A 20,998-nucleotide genomic window follows, 5' to 3' on the forward strand; every position below is an offset into this window, starting at 1 on the left:
GTATGGGTAAGCCATTTTCTGCAAGCATGTGAAAAATTAGGTCGTTTAGATTTCGTCTGTTTTGTGAGGTAGGTAGCAAGGCGAATTACAATAATACCGCCCCCTTTATCTGCACTATCCAACCACAGCACTGCCATTTATTGCAGAGAGAAAGAAAAAAATACTTGACAGCACAATTGAGTTTCAATTACAACAAACCACCATCATTGTGATCAGTGTTTGCGCTTCATCTGCTCATTTGCATATTAAAGGACACACCCACAAACGGCACACTTATGCTTAGAGTGGCAAATTAAACATGCTATAATAAATTATTTGTGGGGTATTTTGAGCTAAAACTTCACCTATGCACTCTTGGGATACCAAAGATTTATTTTACACCTTAAAAAAAATCTAATAATATGACCCCTTTAAACATGAAAAGTCAGATTTTCATGAAATGTCCCCTTTAATCTGTCATGAACCGCATTGAACACCAGTAATACAAGCAAAGACTGCATTCTGCATTCTCATCTGTGTAAACAGATCTATGGGCAAACGCTACCTGCATAAAACATTTGTGAATAAAATGGCAAAAAATTTACATTTGCAAATGAACATTATTTCGATCACAGCTGGACAATCCAGTGCATGAGAAATGTGTCTAAATGAATGTGTTAGATCAAAGTCAAACCATGATGTTTGTGTTCAACCTGGTACATGAACATTACAAACTTGAGCCATTGAGGGAAAATCACACAAAGCTTTATTCTAGGCTGGTTCACAAGTGTAAACTGGTATTAAACAAAATGTTCAAAATTTTAGTCAAAATCATATGATCTCATTTTAGGAAATTTAAAAACTTTGTAATAGTGACACTAGCAATAAATGCATCTCACCAGATTTGTGTTAATGTATTTTTGTAATTAGTCTGGACAGTGATTCTTAGATTTAAAAAAATCTAAATTAATGTAAATGAAAACCAATACAATAAATACTACCATGATGTATAAATGTTTTGCAATTACATTTTTTTTGCTTTGCAGTACAGTTAGTAAAATGTCAAAAACGTCACAATGCAAAACCTCTTAGAGCATTCTTGTAAAATGCTAAAAAAAAAACGTGCCTAAAAAGGACATTAATTGTTCCTGCTGTGTTGATTGTATCTTAAAATGGTTTACACCATTTGATTCACAAGAATCTCAGCTTTTCAAAGATATGTGACATGTTTAGCTTTTAGTTTTAAAATTTTTGTATGTCATGAAGTTTACCGTTAAAGAAAGCAATGTTCCACCTACGGAACATTGTGACTTTAGGGTCCTAAAAATGTGATGTGTACAATATAAGGGTGAAATATGCCCATGCTATTAAGAGATGAGATTGAGTTAAATCCCAAAAAAATCACAAACCAACCCACACAGCAGATGACTCCGGGCCGGATCCACGCCGAAGTCAGCAGTTCCGGTGCAGATCTGGCCTGGAGTCGTCTGCGGTCTGTGTAAGATTACTGTTCAAGCTGACTGGTAGCTTTGACGATGATGAACAGTAATGTAAAAAAAACATTAAAAATTAATTTTTAACCGCAAGCATTTACTGAGAAAAAAAATGTAAATTACAAAATCTCCCTGTTCGAGCCTGTGTGGCGGTCTCATGACCCCCCCTTCCTCTGGCTTTGGTTCGGTCTGTTGTGTTGGGTTTGGCAGTAGTCCTGATTCACTCAGCTCCTGCTGAGGGAGGAGACATTTCTGACATCAGTACAGGAAGAGTCTGAATCCTACAGACCTCAACACAGAATCTACAACAGACACACAGTAGAGGACGTCAGACCTGAACTGAACCTTCAAATGCGTCAACCTAAATAAAGAGTTGTTGGCAAAATAAACACGCACCTGTAGTGCCTTCACTGGCCTTCCCATGCGTCCTCACGCTGTTTAGCGGCCAAACGCTTTTGCTCTGATGAGAAAACACATTGACACTGAATCAACCGTAACCTTATACTATTTCGGCATCTTTCATATTTCTCTCAAGTCTTATTTTATTTAGCAGAAAAAAAACATAACATTAATGTTTGATTTGTCACCTTTTGCTTGTTGTAGTTTTTTCTTCTCAGCCTCTCGGTCTTCTTTGGTCTGGTTGCTCTTCACACCCAATGCACCGATCACCAGCCGGCGAGCCAAAGCTGCACTGGTCTGAGGACGCTCTTTAGCTGGGAGAAGATAATCTACAGAAGAGATGATGAAATTAGATATAAATTTCAAGTTTGGTAAAAAAGAAACAAAACAAAAAATTAAACGAGCCATACCAGAGCAGCTGCGAGCTTTGGCTTTAGTGGCATTTGATGATTTGGAAAGAGGCCTGATCTTCATCATGGGGTTCTTCGTCCTCAAAGCATCACGAGCTACACACAGAATCCCCATAAATGAGCATTAATAACTATAGAGACATTATGAGCATCACAAAACACACACAACATCCACACCAACCTGCTATCGGACTGGAGAACAAACCCAGAACGTGTGTATCATCAATCCATTTAATGTCAAACCCCTTCTGCCTGAAAACACACACAAACACAGTTAAAACCAATACTAGTTAGTGAAAAATATACATTAGTTTAGATGATTCACTGACTGGAAAGAGCTGAAGGATCTGATTAAGTCCTCCGTCTTGAACTCGGATGGAAAATCGTAAATCTCTAGGATGTGTGACAGCTCGTCATCACGAAGCTCCACCTCTTCATCATCCTGAGGTGACCAGTTATAGTAATCGAAACGGGGGTCCTGTTTGGAGTTCTTCTGGTGGCCCTCCGTCAGGGACATCTGTGAAGAGAAATTACATCATACAGATGAGGTGGAATAAATTATGCTTTTTAAAGTATACAAACATGCACATAGGTCAATGTATTGGCTTTAACGTGGCTTATTATTAGTACTCTTTACCTCCTCTAGTAAATTGGGTTCGAGACAGTCACCATCATCATTAAACATTGAATCCCAGTTGTCTGCTGTATCCTCCTCCTCATCTTCTTCTTCTTTGGGTATCTCTTCATCATCTGCTGTTTTGGGGTCATCATTGATATTTGAATTCACAGTTTCTGATGGGATGTCTGTGTGACCCTCATTATTTTCTTTTGAATTCTCTTCATCCCCCTCTTTTGTCCCTGCGTTGACCTGTTTTACCTCTCCGTTCTGGTTATCTCCAGCTTTAGCTTTGTCTTTCTTGCTCTTGCGGGCTTTGTCAGTGTAACGGGGCCTGGGTCGGGATTTTTTGTCATCGGCCGTGTGAGGTTTCTCCTGGGGGTCTGCTTTCTCGGTTTGGCGTTTCTTGGGCACGTAGAGATTCATGGTGGGCTTTTTAGTTCGGGTTGAGGCGGTGGTTTTGGACGCCTCCTCAGGCTGTGCTACTTCATCGGTCTCCATAGAGATCTGCTTTAGAGAAGTGTGTCAGTATGTAAGAAAAAATGCTATGTTGGGAAAAGGCAGGATACGCAGATTTACCCTAATAACAGACTATGACAGTCGCCATAGGTGACTATGAAGTGCGCAGTATACAACATAAGAACAATAGACAATACTTCAGAGTGAATCTGGATAATAAGCAATGCATAAAAAATATACTTCAGAAATAATATGAGTAGTAGGCTGTTTTGCCTACTAAATTCAAAAGATAATTATACTAATTTTTGTAAACAGTAACCAGTATGAAGAAGACTGGAAATGTAAGTATATAAACACATCCACAGCACACATTCAAATTCATAAATCTATCATTTAATGATTTAACAAATATTTATGTAACGTTACCGATTATTCTGTGTCTTTTATAAATGTAAACACGAATGCAGTTTTATTTGAGATATCATCAGAACTGATCGTGATTCATCAGGAGTTGAATCCAACATGAACGTTCACAGTGAGCAACACAAATACCGAACATGACTCCTGTCTTCAAAAATAACTATTTATTCTCTTAAAATAAACACCAGGCATTATAAACGCGTAACACAGTTGAAAACAACATACTGCATGGTAAATTCAATGTGAAATGGATTTAAAACGAAAAGGTTCGCAGTGTATTTCGACTTACATTTAATGTTTTCCTGTTCGCCGATGCGTTGAAATCATGACCGGATGTTTGGAGACGCAGAAGCATCTTGGCGTCACTATCCGGCAGGGGTTTGTGGGAAATGTGGTTTCACGATTATTAAACTTTTTATTGATTTAATAACGACATTAAATACAAAAATCACATTTTGGTAAATGCCACATGAACAAGATGTAGTAGTCACACATGTAGAGAAAAAATATTAAAAGGAGAGGAAAAACTACTTTAAAAAGTACTTTTAAAATATTACATATTACAGAGGTTTTTTCCAAAGGGATATAATTTGAAATCATTCATAAATTGTGACACGATTATTAACTTCAACCATCGTTATCAGTTTTAGTCACGTATCATTTAGGATAAAATGTAACAACTGACACGTTATATTTATTCGCAATCACAACATTTCTTATATAAATAAAAAATAATACAGAATTTTTTAAAAAAGACATACAGATTTATTTACTAAATTATTCTAAGCCTTGGAAGTTATTATATGAGTAAAAAATTATTTATTTGTGTTTGTTTGGCAAGATCCATATGGGCGGGTCATATCCGTATTTACGCTCGTTTTCTCTGGCAGGTCGATTATTGGTTAAACCTCCAGCGCATTTAAATCTCTCAAATGTGATTGGACGGTTGCTTACACAAGCTCTTGTGTAATGCATTAGCATTGAAGTTGTGTAAGGTGAAGGATATATAACAGAAATCACACAGTTTGCAAAGTACTCAGGTGAAGTGTCGTACTTCAAACACGGGGTCACGTAAGTAGCCCATTTAAATCATACGAACATCGTTATTTCTTTATAAAGGCAATAAAAGTAAAATTAATGCATTTCAGCCATGCAGACTATCCTATTTTAAGTCTTTTCTTTACAACAAATCAACAAATTTCTGCTTTTATGATGCATCCTTTTCCCTTTGTATGCACGTGCAATATCTGTATTCGTACCATAAAATCTGCAAGTACGGCCATCAAATTATTCTTTTAAGTTTTATGCATAATAATCCTAAAAGTTTAAAAGCATTATTTATATTAAATTAGTAATTAATAAATACTAATAAATGGCAATATGAAATGTTAAGTGAAAATGCTGGTATATTTGACCTGTCATGTAAATGGTAAATGCTAAAACTTTAATAAGAAATTCTTAGGTAAAGTTTACTTTGGAATTTCAAGTAAATTTTACTCACTTTTCATATTTAACCCAGATAGCAGTACTACGTCACTTTTGCACCCACAATTTTATCAAAAACAACCATTATGGTGATCAGCGTTTCCTTTAGTAGGGCTCTTGACTCTTGTTTTTAAAGGTTAAAAGGCTTTCTTTATCTCTCATTATGGTCATTTTGATGTCTGTATTTGATTGACAGATGGAGATGAGCATGTGGTGGGCGTGTCTTCTTTGTTTAGGGCTGTTTGGTCAGACCCGAGCTCAACCCATGTTCTCTGTCAATACTGACACAGTTCTGCCTCCTCATGCTCTTCACAACCCCACCCAGAGGAATTATGGGATGGCAGTGACAGATGTGGATGGAGACGGAAGTCTGGAAGTGGTGGTGGCCGGGTAAAGACTGCAGCAGGGCTTTACATTAGTGTTGTAAATGAAAAAGAAAATGTGTTTTGATTGAGGTGTACACAAAATAACTGCATTGCAATTGTCAGGTATAATGGCCCAAACTTGGTTCTGAAGTATGACAGTTCCCAGAAAAAACTGGTGAACATTGCCATAGACGATACCAGTTCTCCTTATTACGGCCTGAGAGACCCACAGGGAAACGCCATCGGAGTGACCGCCTGTGATGTAGATGGAGACGGAAGAGAAGAGATCTACTTTCTCAACACCAACAACGCATTCTCAGGTGACATGTGATGACTTGAAGACTCTTTGCGTCACTCCTCACATCCTTCAACATTAACAAATTTTTTAAAAATTTCTTTAAAGGTCAGGCAACGTACGCAGACAAACTCTTCAAATACCGTAATGGCCGCTTTGAGGATTTGCTCAGTGATGATGTTAACGTGCGCAGGGGCGTAGCCAATCGCATGGCCGGACGCTCTGTTGCTTGTATCGACCGAAAGGTTAGATTATTTATTATATATTAACTATTATATATTACTCCATTTCATAACTGTTTTTTTATATCTAGGGGACAGGCCGTTACTCGATTTACGTAGCAAACTACGCCAGTGGGAACGTCGGCCCACACGCACTGATAGAAATGGATGAAGCCGCCAGTCATGTTGAAAAGGGCGTCATTGTACTCTCTGATGTTGCGCCACAAGCCAACGTCAACAAGTACACAGGTCAGACAGACGTCACAAAGGTCATATACGTGTATACCTACCTTACTTTTTCTGAAAACCGATTTTAGCAATTAGCATTGTATTAGCTGTCATGGTTTATATCATGAGGTCTTCATCCACCTCCAGGTGGGCGTGGTGTAACTGTTGGTCCAATCCTCAGCGAAACAAAGTCAGACATTTTTTGCGACAATGAAAATGGACCAAACTTCCTGTTTCACAACAACGGCGATGGAACGTTCAAAGACGTAGCTGCCGATGCAGGTAAGCGTCCATTTTTTAAACATCTGTTTGTTCGTTTACACCTCAACATGAAGGAATTGTTATTATAACATCAATGCATCACTTATTTTTGAGTCAGCGCATATACAAGATGCTTATGTTTGATTGTTAACAGGAGTTGAAGATAGATATCAGCACGGTAGAGGTGTGGCTCTGGCTGACTTTAATGGCGATGGAAAAACAGACATTGTTTATGGCAACTGGAACGGTCCACATCGCCTTTACCTGCAGGACAGCCAGCAGAAATTCAGGGTGAGAGATCTGAAGGATCCTCAAATAATGCAGGCTTTTACTTTTTGGGGGCTCTTCAGCTAAACCATTGTGTCCTGTAGAATATCGCCACACCGGCCTTCTCCTCTCCCTCCCCCGTTCGTACCGTTATCGCTGCCGATTTCGACAATGACCTGCAGCTTGAGGTGTTCTTCAATAACATCGCTTACAGAGGACACGCCCCCAACAGAATCTTCAGGTACAAACGGGACAAAATTTGTAAATACTTTCTCATTTTTATGTCCCTTTGGATTAAAGCCATGCAATTTGTCGCTGTGTCTGTTCAGGGTGTCGAGGAAGCAGGATTCTGACCCTGACATTACAGAGCTGGATGTGGGAGATGCGTCTGAACCTCAGGGGCGGGGCACAGGTGAGACCACCTGATGCATAGCACATGACCCTCTCCTCAGCCAATCAGAACACTGCATCGAATAGAAAGTGTTGTATTTCAAGTTAATACATAACAAACATAAGATCACTGTAAATTTGACTGATGTGTCTTGTGTGGTGTAACAGGTGCCACAGTAACAGACTTTGATGGCGACGGTCTGTTGGATTTATTGGTGGCTCATGGTGAGAGCGCATCACAGCCAATCTCTGTTTTTAAAGTCAACCAGGTACCCTAAATATATCCCACTTTTGGGAAAAACTATTTTTATTGTCTTCTGCTCTTCATCTATCTTGACTTTTCTGCAGGGCTCTACTAACAAATGGCTGCGTGTGGTGCCCCGTACACGTTTTGGGGCGTACGCCCGCGGAGCAAAGGTGGTGATGTACACCAAACAAAGCGGCACACATACACGCATTATTGATGGAGGGTCAGGTTACCTGTGCGAGATGGAGCCCGTGGCTCACTTCGGATTAGGTACACATGCTTAACATATGCCCGACAGATAACCTGGCTCCAACCTGCTTGTGGTCTCAATGCTGAGATATATAAATGCTTTTAATAGCAAAATTCTGTTCTGATTTCCTTTAGGAAGTGATGAGGCAACTAGCATTGAAGTCTATTGGCCAGATGGTCGTTCGTTGGTTCGCCCACTAAAGTCTGCGGATATAAACACGGCCATTGAGATTTTATACCCTCAAGAAGGGGAGGAGTCAGCGCTCACTCTTGATGAACAGGTATGGATGTATGCAAATGAGGAGGAGGTGTCAATGCACATCTTAAATAGATAGATATGAAGAGTAATTTTTTATCATTTGAAGCTTTTTTTAAAGTTCAGAACACATTTCTCAATTAAATAAAATGTGACATTTTTGCAGTGTGAAGCGGGATCTACTGTGGACACAAATGGCCGTTGTGTTGACAAGCTCTCCACGCAACCTTCTTCTTATTTTGTGTGAAATACAGGCATGTGTATGAATATAAATGTGTGACATATATGTATTTAAAATGTAAGATAACAAGAATGTCTAGAGTAATTTGTTTAGAAAATATTGGCGATATGACACTGAAATTATTTGGTAGCAAATTAGTTAAAGGGGACATATTATGAGATTTTTTGAAGATGTAAAATATTAAAATGCAAATGAGCTGATGAAATGCAACCACTGATCGTCATGATGGTGGTTTGTTGAAATGGCAACTCAATTGTGCTGTCAATTTTTTTTTTCGCTTTCTCTCTGCAAAAACACTCCCAAATATCAGAGGAAAGTCTGTGTAAAGTTGTATATTATTAGTTTTATATATTAAAGTTTTTTTTTCTGTTTGTCGCAACACAGAAAAATTTGTTTAAAAAATATTTATTAACCACCAGGCCAACTTTGAATGATTAAAAAAAACGGCAAGTAAATAATACCAGTTATTAAAATCTTTGAAAAACAGGCAGGATTCTATGCTTCAAAATGCGAAGGGGTGTGTCTGCTTTTTGCGCTGAAGCCACACCCACTCGCAGAAATGCTGGGTTGTGGCTAAAAGGGATACAGCTACGGCCATGTCGCCGGATAAGCGCTGTTTTTATCCTAATGCTAACCCTAAATCCTGTGAAATGTTGGGTTTAGGTTAAACCCAACATTTCACAGGATTTACGCCGTAGCTGTATCCTATCTAGTCAGAACCGAAAAGGTGTCATTCCTCAACTTTCAGATGCTTGCGATTGTGTTAGGGGCGGGGCCATGCTCGGTGGCTCCAGTGCGTCATCGAGCCACCGTTTTAGCCCCGCCCAAATGTGGAAGGCACACAAAAATGTGGAAAAACTGTTTAACAATGTAATTCCACAATTTAGTACTACATAGTTCACAGACTTTGTAATGTGTTTTAACAATACAGATCTGACATTTATAATGTTTAAAAACAATTCTCTGAAATGACTTTACAGTGACTTTTAATGAAATACAAACTCTCAATTTTGAGTTAAATTATTTATTCATTGTTCATTTATTCACTTTACTACGCGACAGAAAAAGCACTCATAATTATTTTGAGTTAACTTCTCTTTGCATAAATAAAGGCCAAATGTTCTCAATATAAAAATGGAAGCTCACAATGAAGGTAAATGCCTTGGCAGTGAAGTGTTCACTTTTTCGCTCTATTGTTATGAGTAAAAAGCTAATGGTTTCTACACCACAATATAAAACTGATGTAAAGTCATACATAACCCAAATGTTATCAGATGGCAGTGTGTGAAGCCTTTATAAAATATCTACTGTAGGCATGGCCACACTCATCTTGTTCTTTCTTTAATTAACAAATAGTTTTTTTTTTCAAAAAATTATAGTAATGCTCATCTCCAAATACATAAAAACTTAAGGTCAAAAATAAAAAAACAATATTAAAGTACAATGGAAGACTCTTGCATGCTACATCACACGGCAGGGTTGAAGTTGCATATCACAGGGAGCGGAAGTTAATGTCAACTTTACCCAGAATGCTACAGTATGACTTAGATGTGTGCAACAACTGTTGAGGTATGAAGGTGCTGGAAGATCACGTGGAGATGCTGTTACCGTGGTAACGTCTGTCCTGATGAAGTGAAGGTCTGAGGTAATGATGTGTTGGATACAGCTGATGTGACGTGTCTCAGTGCAGTTTCAGTTTGGCGATGCTGATGTTTCAACGAGCATCAGTATGAAGGCAGACATGGGCCACGAGTACACATGAGGAAGGGTGAGGATTACAGTGCTCATTTGTGTGTAAATTATCGTCCGCTGCTGCTAGTTGTGCTGCTGCCTGAGCTCGAACCGCTCGATCCACGATCCTCATACACACTTATTTCAATCTAAAACACACTCGGGTTAAGGGAATAACATAACATGCATCACTAACATACATCAAACACTACAAAGTGATTATATACCTATACTGGGTGTTATCATGTCACACACACACACACTTAATTTTGCTTCAGTAAGGATACGACTCGCATGCCTCTTTCTATAGGGTCGGTGATGAGTAAACCTCGAGGAGCATAGATCTTCTCATTCTGCTCCTGAATATACCGTGAGATCTTCTTCAGCACCTGCTCGCATACAAATAAACACAAGATGAGCTCAACAACAATTTGCTTTGCATTTTAATACAATTATACCCCAATAAAACACAGGTATGGGGAAAAAGCGCAGTTTAATTCAGAACACAGATTGTGGGCGTTCCTAACCTGAACACACGTACCTTTTCATATTGTGTCTCGATGCACAGGAAGATTAGGTAAACCGTGAGGCAAGCGAGGCAGCCCTCGAGATAGGACTGTCCTCCGATCTTCTCCGCCTCTGCATAGTAATTATTCAGCGTCTTCACTGTGTCCTCAAACAGTGTCCTTTCAATCTGACCAATCAAAGTGCAGCAGAGGGTTCATATGTGACCCAGGACCACTTAAGTCACATGGGTATATTTGCAGCAATAGCCAAAAAATACATTGCATGGGTCAAAATAATTGATTTTACTTTTATGCAAAACATCATTAGGATATTAAGCTAAGATTATGTTCCATAAAGATATTTTGTAAATTTCCTAACGTAAAAATATCAAATCTTAAATTTTTGTAAGTGGATACAGTGCCAAGGACTAAATGTTTTCCTCATATTAACTCAGCAAGTCTTTACTGGCTCTCAGTAATATAATCTTACACCTTTAAACATCTCTATTAGCAGCTCATTATGTGTCTGTTGTGTGGAGTTTGCGAGGTCAGCAGTGTGTGAGCAGGGTTTTTATCTGAGTCAAGAGTCCTGTTGTGTTTATCTCTCCCTTGGTTTTTGTGCTGTCGTCTTTCTTTTGCTATTCTGCATATCAACGCACACACTTACCCTGCTGTCTAACTCTGAAGGAAACTTGGTCTGAAACTTGCAGATGGTGCCGTCTGTGTAGTCTCGCTGAATGAAGACCTTGTTGGCCAAAGACGCACTATGTCTCAGCTCCTGGAGATTATGAAACTACAGCAAAGAAACAGAAGGATAATTTAATACATCAGAATAAAATGGCTTGTACTGTTATATATTCAATAAAAATTCACAAATTGGTTTGAATCAATGCAACATCCTTTCTGCAGAGTAATGTTGTGATGTCATCATCATAAGCCATATAGGGTAATGCAGTGACATCATCATTATTTGCTTAGAAAATAACACTGTCATGATGTCCCTGATCATCAGATTCTTTCTTGTGCCCTTTTTCCATTTAATATAACCTTTTAAGGACAGCATCTTATGTTATTTATTTATTTATATGTGATCTATTTTTTGCTATAATAACATAAATTTCCTATATTTCATAAGTTTCTGTTTTCTTAGTCTCTGCTGTCTGTACTATCCTGCATTTGCCTCAAAGATGCTTTGGTAACAGTGCAAATTGTAAAAAGTGCTATAGAAATAAACTTAAAATAATTTGAATCTACATTAAAGTGAGATAAAGGTTATTCAGATTGCAAGCCAAGATAAAATTATCCAAGCAACCTTGACAACCTGTTTATTTTAAAAGTGAGTCTGTTTTAGTAGCAGGGCAGGCTGGAGCTCATTTTGTCTGATATAGTATCAGGACGAGAAAAAATACACAACACAGAGAGAGAGAGAGAGAGAGAGAGAGAGAGAGAGAGAGAGAGAGAGAGAGAGAGAGAGAGAGAGAGAGAGAGAGAGAGAGAGAGAGAAGAGAGAGAGAGAGAGAGAGAGAGAGAGAGAGAGAGAGAGAGAGAGAGAGAGAGAGAGAGAGAGAGAGAGAGAGAGAGAGAGAGAGAGAGAGAGAGAGAGAGAGAGAGAGAGAGAGATGAGAGAGAGAGAGAGAGAGAGAGAGAGAAGAGAGAGAGAGACTTTTTGACTTTTAACACAATTTATTAAATCGTTAAGTTAGGAACATAATTTACTTGCACTCAATCACCTCATCATATAAAACTCGATTCATAATGCATCCACCCATACATAATCACACATATACATATCTCCGTATATACACACATATAAAATGTGTAGGCAATTTCAAAGACTAACAAATATTACCAATTAAACAGTATATCTCCATTTTCAGCAAGCGACAATAACGCCCCATTTATACACCATTTAAGTTCAAATTCAAGTAGGTTATCAGTCAGTTGGAAAAAACCTGTGCTCTACTTTTACTCTGGATTCAACCAATGCGGTGAATAACTCAAGAAGGTTCACATTATTCCCCTCAGCCGCTAGTCTGCCAGATTTCCAAATGGCCAGCTTTGCTTGTCCAGTTAGGAAATTGGCTAAAGTACATTGCTGTTTAAGCGCCCTTGAGTATCTGGGGCCAAAAATAAACAGACTTATATCAAAGACAAACCCCAAAACATTAAGTATTTTTCCTACCGCTGAAAACAGTGGAATCAATCTGGGGCACTCAGAAACGCATGAAAGACAGTTTCAGGTGCCGAACAGAAGCTGCAATTTGGTAAAACATTCATGTTGAATTTAGACACATGGGTATTGGTGGGCAGTATACAATGCAATACCCTCCACTGTAGGTCTCCTGATCGCTTGGGTAGGGTACCCTTGTAAAAAAGCCTCCATGATGGAGAAAGACCAGCTGGAATCATTAAAAAGGATCTCCATTTTGAATCGTCTCTGTCCATTATCCCCTTAAAATACTTGACCTTAACACAAGTCTGATAAAGTTCTTTTTTACCGGCCTCTTGAAAATCAATTTCATGTAAATGCTTAAACGTGAGCAGTTTTCCCTCTCTTTCATCACCCGACGGAACATTAGGGGACACAGTTAGCTTAGGAAAGGTGCATTTAAAAGGGGCTCCCGACAGTGCACCGTTAATAAAAAGGAGAAGAGTGGCAGGAAGGGCTGTTTTCAGTTCATCAGTTATCTGCTTTATCATCCTCGCAGATTTAAAGCCTGTCTGTCTACAGATTGTCTCTGCCGACCTCCATGTTTTGGAGGAAAGGTTAACCAGATCAGACACCTTGGACAACCCTTTTTCCATGAAGGTGTTGACAACAGTGTTAGATGTACAAGTATAGTCACTTAAAAGAAGGTTAAAGAACAGAGGTTCATTAAGTCCATAGTGGTGGTTTTCATTTCTGTGCAGTTTGAAAACTGACCAAGAGTCTAGAACAGAGGCATAAAATTTGACATCAGATGTAAACACCTTACCATGATAAGACATTAAAAACAAATGTTTGTCCAACCCAAACCCACCAAAAGATCTAAGGAGGGCCATGCCAAATGACACCCAAGGTCTAAATTCTACTGGGTAGAGTAGATTTTGCGCAGCTTTTAGCCTCATTGCTTCGACTTTTGCTGCAAGATCAATCAGGCCTTGACCTCCCTCATTTACTGGCAGGTAAAGAATTACAGGGGGCGTCCAATGAAAACCATTCCAGAAGAAATTAACAAATACTTTTTGTAAGCGTTGTAACAGATCTTTAGGTGGATTGAGCACGTTTAACTTATGCCACATCATTGAGGCTGCCAAATTGTTAATCACTAGTACCCTTCCTCTGTAAGACAACTGTGGGCGAATCCACTCCCATTTGTGTAAACGTCCAACCACTTTATCATAGATACCATCCCAGTTTTTCTGCATATACAGTTCTGATCCAAGAAAAACTCCTAAAATTTTAATGCCTTCCAAACTCCATGAGCAGTTTTGAGGAAGTGCTGGAGGCCCTCCATCTACCCAATCGCCTAGCAAAAAGGCAGCGCTCTTTTGCCAATTAATGCGGGAGGAGGAAGCTTTCTGAAAAACCTCAAGGGATTTCTCTAGTTCTCTAACATCCTCAAGAGACCTAATAAAGATGGTAACATCGTCAGCATAGGCAGTGAGTCTAACAGTTACTGGCTCTTCATTGAATGGACACACTGTTGTTAAGCCACCCAACCTGTTCCTTAATGTTACCAGTAGAGGTTCAATGGCAATTGCATATAAAATACCTGAGAGACCACACCCCTGTCTTATACCTCTGTTCACTTTAAAAGGCTTTGTAAGAGAACCATTAATTTTTAACATGCTATAGACATCTGTGTACAGCAGTTTAACATAAGTAATAAAAGGGGTGCCAAAACCAAACGCCTCAAGGCATTTAAAGAGAAAACCATGATCAACCCGGTCGAAGGCTTTCTCCTGGTCTAGAGAAACAAGGCCAATATCCAGATTGTGTACTTTGGCATAAGAAATCAGGTCTCGAATCAGGAAAAGATTATCAAAAATAGTGCGGCCAGGAATGCAATATGACTGGTCCGCATGAATCACAGATGATATGCAGAGTTTAATCCGATTGGTTAGAGTCTTCGAGAAGATCTTGTAGTCTGTACCCAGTAATGAAACTGGACGCCAGCATTTGATATCCTCTAGGTCGCCCTTTTTAGGAAGTAGAGTGATCACAGCCCTCCTTAGACTCACTGGTAAGATGCCATTTTCTATACTTTCCTTGAAAACAAGAAGCAGATCATTTCCGATGACTGACCAGAATCGTTTGTAGAATTCTGCATTTAATCCATCCAAGCCTGGGGCTTTACCAGGAGACAAGTCTTGGACAGCTGAGGATAGTTCTTCCAAAGTCAGTGGTTTATCAAGCTTTAGTTTTTCTCCTCCTAAGAGCTGAGGTAGATCTTGGAGGAGTAGATCAGCCATTTCCTCCTCACAGGGATCAGCAGTGTAAAGATTCTCATAAAAAGATCGTGCATGAGAAAGTATTCTTTGACTGTCGGTAGTTTTCCCCCCCTCAGGGAGCTTTAGGCAGCTTAAAATTTTCTTGTCCACAGTCTTTTTTTCTAGTTTAAAGAAAAAGGATGTAGGAGCGTCCATGTTGTTGGCAGTTAAAAATCTTGCACGAATTAGAGCTTCCTGGGCTCGTTCCTCCAGAAGGCTCCGCAAAAGAAATTTATTTCGTTCCAGAGTCTCATTGATCTCTGCACTGTCCCCTTCAGTATTAAAGCGTAGGATCTCTTGCTCTAGCTGTGCCATCTCCTTATGCAGGGTATTCCTAGTGTAAGCCGAGAAGTTCTGGCAAAGCACCTTAATGTGGACTTTACCGATGTCCCACCACTGACTTAGTGACTTATACTGTTTTTTCCTCTCTCTCCACATCTCCCAGAAATAAGTGAAAGCGTTAACAAAGTTTTGATCTAAAAGCAACTGATTATTGAATTTCCAATAAGTGTGCTTGTAAGTGTTTTCAGCAGTGGTAACGTCAACAGATACTAGATGGTGATCAGATAGACCAGTAGGAAAAATAGAACAGTTATAAAATTTGTCTCTTGTGCATCTTTGTACGTAAATTCTGTCTAATCTAGCCCCAGATATCATATTAGTATTCACTTTCATCCAAGTATATTGTCTAGCCAGTGGAAAAGATTCTCTCCAGACATCTACAAGGTCATGATATGTGACCAAAGACCTAAGCATATCAGCAGACTGTTTATGTGGTTCCATATGATTCCTATCCAGAGTGTGGTTTAGTGTGCAATTAAAATCCCCAGCCAAAACAACAATCCTGTTGCTAGAGACATCACTGAGAGCGGTTTTAAGCTTTTCAAAGAAGGAAACACGCTCAGACCCAATATTAGGAGCATACACGTTAAAAAAAGAAAAATCTAATCCATGAACTATCACATCAACTCTCAACATTCTACCTGGGACTAATTCAATAATGTTCACAGGCTGTTCTTTAAATTCAGGTGCCAGCAGAATAGCGACCCCTGCACTCAGAGAGGTGCCATGACTTAAAAAAGTTTGTCCTTTCCATTCACTTAACCACAGTACCTGATTATCAGCATCTGTATGAGTTTCTTGCAAAAACACTATACTTTCACCTTTTAAAGTCACATAGTCAAAAAGACTAGCCCTTTTAATAGCATTACGACACCCATTAATGTTTAAAGAACTAAATCTCAAAGGTGCCATAAAGGTAAAAATAAGAAAACTCAGTAAATATAAGCTGTAAAAACCTCTCCAAAAAGACAAATCCATATCTACTTTTTAACATGGGTGTTCAAAACACTTCTAACACTGCTAAGGAGCTTTTTCAGACGATACCGTTTAGGTTTGTCGAGCTCATCGAACGACGCCCCTTTCATTGCCATTGTACCCGATACCACAAACAGTTTTAAATCAGGAAAATAATTTTCAATTTTCGGTTTGCGGAGTCCCTTTGTGGTGTCCAAAAAATGATTAATTTCTTTGACAGAATAAAGTTTTGACTTACCACCAGAGGCAGGCTCAGAATCAGTCACATCATAATCACCCATTTCAATATCGTCGTAATCTTTATCAGAATCTTCCGTCTGTAACTTAGATTCCGTGAGTTCTTGTGAGGAAATAAATTCTTGGCTTTGGCTTAACTGGTCATCCGCAGCCGTTTTGTCCATTTGAATTTGATTTTCAACACAGATCGAATCAGCATTAGATACAGCCTGCCCCTTACGAAAATTAACCATGGTTATATTGTGGTAAAAGTGTAGTAACCATGGTTTTTTGGTGTATTGATTACTATCAGCAAAACCATGGTTTTACTACACTAACTATGGTTTAACTATGGTTTTTGAAAACCATGATTGTCAAAACCATGGTTATTTTGTAGTTACTATGGTTTTACTACAGTAACCATGGTTTTTTGGTTTTAACTGTAGTAAAACCATGGTTAATTTTCGTAAGGGGCAACCGCGCCTGTATAAGCCCCGTTTCTGCCTGCGGAACAGCGGGCGTGTGACTTGGGCCAGCCGCCTCTTCAGAAGGCTCCACCGGGCCGACTTTAGAGGTAGCCACCCCCGGTCTCCCTTCGGGCGATTCATCCGGCACAGAGATCGCTCCGGCCGGCTGGGGTTGTACTTCCACAGCGGCCGCAGCAACATCCACACCTGAAGCCCTCCCGCTGTTCTCTGCATCCGCAGCTGGAGCCGCAACAGCACCTGCCGGCTTGTTCCGATTCGGACAAGTTTGTCTTACATGCCCAAAACTACCACACACGAAACATTTCATGGATTCAGAACTAATAAAAATAGTATAGTCCTTTCCATCAAAACTTAATTTCGCCGACAGGTTTAGAGGATCACTTTGGTTATTTAAGATCATAAAAGCTTGTCGCCGAAAAGACATTACGTGCTTTATTTCGGCGTTTTTGCAACCGAGCGGGATCATCTTTATGGGACTTATTATTTTACCATACCTCTGGAGTAATTGTTCTAATGCTTCATTTTTGATAAAAGGAGGTACATTAGAGAAAACAACCTTTTTAGATGGGCTCGACAATGGCAAAACGGGCACAAAGGAATCTTTGATAGTTAATCCACTTTCAATCAATTCATCTACCATTAGACTTTCACTGAGAAAGAAAACGATAGCCTTGTTCATGCGTGAGGCAGACTGAATATTATTGCCCCCAACCACCGCACTTACGGCTATCAAACAGTCTTCTACCGACACATCAGCATCAGGCATACATTTGCATCCATGCCTGAGTGTCAACTGCGAGAAATCTCTCGCATCCATTATCCTAGATCACTGACCGAAGTCAGTGATAACTACCTCACCTAACTTACAACCTATAACTAAAGAAAAAATAAATAAATAATTGTTAAGTAAGAAGAAGAAAGAAAATCTCACTCAGACAGAGCCCTCGCTCACGCCAACCTGCTCCTTCCACTCACTCCCAGCATGCACTCGTGAAAGAGAGAGAGAGAGAGAGAGAGAGAGAGAGAGAGTGCTGTATTGGATCAATCTCTGGCACGGAACTCTTGCAGATCTCAAAAATGCTGACACAGCTCAAATCTGCTTAGATGTATTTGGTGTCAAATGCACAACATCAAACTGAAAAACTTGTTGAAACCCTTTTAACACTTGTTGATAGCCAGATGTAAGCTTTTTTGAGGAGTTTCTCATTATTATGAGTCAAAATAATGACTTAATATAGGTTTTCTCATTATTATGAGAAAGTAAGTCAATACTTTGACAGTTTCTCATTATTTTGAGATGAGGTTCTCGTTATTATAAGTCATTATTATGAGAAAGTTACTAATTATTACGAGACACTGAGTCATAATAATGACTTATTATGTCATTATTATGACTTAGAAAATCTAAAAATGTTATCCAAACGTGGCGGAAATGGGCTTCCATAGTTAAACGATGGTTACTATAATACCATAAATAGCCTACTATAATAAAATGGAAAGGCAGGTTTTTAAATCTTTGAAAAGATCTTGACTATGGATAAACTACGTGGAAACCATGGGACATAGTGTTATCATATGATATCATAGCTGTAGCATGGTATCACTAAAGTATTTTTGGAAGGGTAAACCGAGCCTTTGTGTCTAATCCCGACTATAGACCCTTTTACAGCCCACGTCACTGTGACGTCACCGCTCTAGCTGGAGGCAAAAAATAAGTAGGAACTCATAGCCGGCGCGCTAAAAGTTTGAGTTTTTGACTTTAAAATGTCATCTCGTTGTGTTTTTGGCTGCCATATTAGAAGGAACAGCACTTTTGGTTCAAAAATAAAGTTTTACCGGATCCCGGCAGACATTTCTTCACAGATATCAAGAAGACAATTGTGGTTGAATGCAATACGGCGCACAGACTAGACGGAGACGATCATAAATAATACTCGTGTTTGCAGTGCACACTTCATATCAGGTAAAATAATCTATGCATATGTACTGTTGTGTTGGTTTTATCTAGTACAAATCAGCAAGTTTCTGTTTTATTGGTGAAAAGTCGCCAACCGCGCTATTGTTTAGCTTAAATGTTAAACAAACATACAGCGATAGATGTGTATGCCATCGTTTGAATAGTCTCTTAAAATAATCCACATTGCTAATCATAGTTAGCCCAGTGATAAGTTACATAAGACAGTAAGCCTAGACAAAATTACCCAAATCCACCTGAAAGTAATTCATATGTTGTCTATGAAATATCTAAAACCTGGTTAAAATCGCAAGAGTTAATTTACAAAAATACCTGTCACGGTCCCGCAGAATCAGTGACTGTACATATTCGGACAGATCCGAAACTAATTCTGCATCCATGTTTAATAAATCCCTCCTAAAACATGCTCGTTTAAGCTTGTCAACATAGCCTCTGCGGCTCTTTCTGCCTCCAGCTAAGCCCCGCCCACACAAATACGTCACAATGTTTACCAACTGTAAAAGGGTCTATACGCGGTCTGTTGTTACTAAACGCGTCATTAATTATGCATGCAAACCGCGCGCGGTAACTGCTAAAGATTCCCGCGAGCACAACGGATCGATCGCGAGGAGACGATATCCTTGAACACTGATACCAAATCATCAAAACACACTCTAATCTCCGAGTATAAACTATACACACCAATTATTGATGTTACCGGGATGAGCGTGTTTGTTTTCACCACGCTTGACATTAAACAAAGATCTCGGCTCGGAACGCAACAACGCGCGCGTTCAAGGTTACTCAGTCACCGGGACGGCGGACGCACGTTTGGTAAAATAAACGTCAAAATAACTTAAGTTTTAACCACAGGACATTACGTGTATCGCTTCATATGTATCCACTTAGTGGATTTTTAAATAAAGGAAAATTTAAACAATCTCTTACAGACTCGTGGCAGTACGGGAGTTTTGTTGCTGTCCGCGGTGCTGAAATCATTCCTTCACCGGTCACAGATCAGAAACGAAAGAAGAGGAAAAACACAAAAATACTGTATGTGTGTTCACTGAGCTTAACGGGACACAAGCACAGACGCTTTGATCCTCTCTGATGTCCAGCTGCGCGTGCGGCTGCGTCACGACACACACACACACACACACGCGCGAACACACACACACACAGGCTCGCGCTAGACTTCCACTGGCCGACGGAAGCTGATTTAAATATGGCACGAGACCCTTCTCATTCTTCACGTGACTTTGCTGCCAGTATGAGTTTGTCAAATAAATGGTAAATCAGCTTAAAAAAGGAAAAAGTAAGTTTGTCAACACAACGCCTGAGTTTTCATTTATGTTTAAAATATACACATAATTTATTTCCAGACAGCCTATAAAATGGACGTAAAATAAGCTGTGTCCAAAACTCTCTCTCTCTCTATCTATCTATCATCGCATATTGCACATTTTACCCTGCCCATTTTGTATATGTCATTATCGTTCACTGGGTTAGGCACATAGTTTCTGGGTTCAAATCCCAAAGAAACACAAACACCTATTTATTTTATACGTATGATTGCACTGTTTGTCGCTTTAGATTAAAGCATCTTTCAAACGCATAAATGTAAATCTAGATCCCTCACTTCTGCCTGTAACGTCACGTACCGACCCGTGATCTCCAGTTTAGATTTTAATCCTCAGTGAAATGACCGACGCAGATTCGGACATCTCCTCCCAAAAAACCCGAATCATTTTGAACACGTTTGATCGAAAAATGACAAAATAAAGGCCTGTCTCTCACCTCCGTGGCCATGTTGCCATGCGTCTGCCACCGTGTTGGAAACGGGTTCAGCGTTCAGGGGAATAATCGTTTGCGCTGGAGATAAACGGGGCGGTGGGCGGAGCCGGAAATAATGACGCGCTGGAAGGAGTAAGCAGACTGCAGTGTGTGCACAGGTCAAGATGCGAATCTCAGTGTTTGTTAAAGTAACAAGTGGTTACAGTATTTTTACCATATACATGTGTTCTTATGTATG

The 20,998-nt window shown here is 39.5% G+C and overlaps 3 protein-coding genes across 5 annotated transcripts; 1 reads left to right on the plus strand and 2 right to left on the minus strand.

Moving 5' to 3' along the window:
- Positions 1-722: 722 nt before the first annotated feature.
- On the minus strand, positions 723-4,171 carry r3hcc1l (R3H domain and coiled-coil containing 1-like). 2 transcript variants are annotated; one of them, XM_065274579.1, is made up of 8 exons: positions 4,066-4,171; positions 2,919-3,404; positions 2,611-2,798; positions 2,463-2,533; positions 2,282-2,377; positions 2,060-2,200; positions 1,869-1,932; positions 723-1,774 (listed from the first exon to the last, which is right to left on the minus strand). In XM_065274579.1, the coding sequence occupies exons 1-7, from the start codon at positions 4,129-4,131 to the stop codon at positions 1,880-1,882; spliced, it is 1,101 nt and encodes a 366-aa protein (XP_065130651.1). In that variant the 5' UTR covers positions 4,132-4,171; the 3' UTR covers positions 723-1,774; positions 1,869-1,879. The 2 variants fall into 2 exon arrangements, with proteins under 2 accessions (XP_065130651.1, XP_065130653.1); XM_065274581.1 differs by having other exon boundaries at positions 2,919-3,407; positions 4,066-4,124.
- A 525-nt stretch (positions 4,172-4,696) lies between these two features.
- On the plus strand, positions 4,697-9,194 carry crtac1a (cartilage acidic protein 1a). The gene is made up of 13 exons (XM_065274391.2): positions 4,697-4,847; positions 5,458-5,651; positions 5,750-5,946; positions 6,030-6,166; positions 6,235-6,391; positions 6,518-6,652; positions 6,786-6,922; positions 7,003-7,139; positions 7,228-7,310; positions 7,457-7,557; positions 7,637-7,805; positions 7,920-8,065; positions 8,207-9,194. Exons 2-13 carry the CDS (start codon positions 5,458-5,460, stop codon positions 8,285-8,287), a joined length of 1,674 nt encoding a protein of 557 aa, XP_065130463.1. The 5' UTR covers positions 4,697-4,847; the 3' UTR covers positions 8,288-9,194.
- Positions 9,195-9,289: 95 nt separating this feature from the next.
- On the minus strand, positions 9,290-20,884 carry golga7ba (golgin A7 family, member Ba). Of its 2 annotated transcripts, none has more exons than XM_065295084.2 (5): positions 20,764-20,884; positions 11,186-11,311; positions 10,554-10,706; positions 10,300-10,401; positions 9,290-10,161 (listed from the first exon to the last, which is right to left on the minus strand). In XM_065295084.2, the coding sequence occupies exons 1-5, from the start codon at positions 20,773-20,775 to the stop codon at positions 10,081-10,083; spliced, it is 474 nt and encodes a 157-aa protein (XP_065151156.2). In that variant the 5' UTR covers positions 20,776-20,884; the 3' UTR covers positions 9,290-10,080. The 2 variants fall into 2 exon arrangements, with proteins under 2 accessions (XP_065151156.2, XP_065151155.2); XM_065295083.2 differs by lacking the exon at positions 20,764-20,884 and adding an exon at positions 19,915-20,112.
- Between the last annotated feature and the right edge of the window lie 114 nt (positions 20,885-20,998).

Source organism: Paramisgurnus dabryanus, chromosome 4 (assembly GCF_030506205.2).
Source record: "Paramisgurnus dabryanus chromosome 4, PD_genome_1.1, whole genome shotgun sequence".
Lineage (NCBI taxonomy): Eukaryota > Metazoa > Chordata > Actinopteri > Cypriniformes > Cobitidae > Paramisgurnus > Paramisgurnus dabryanus.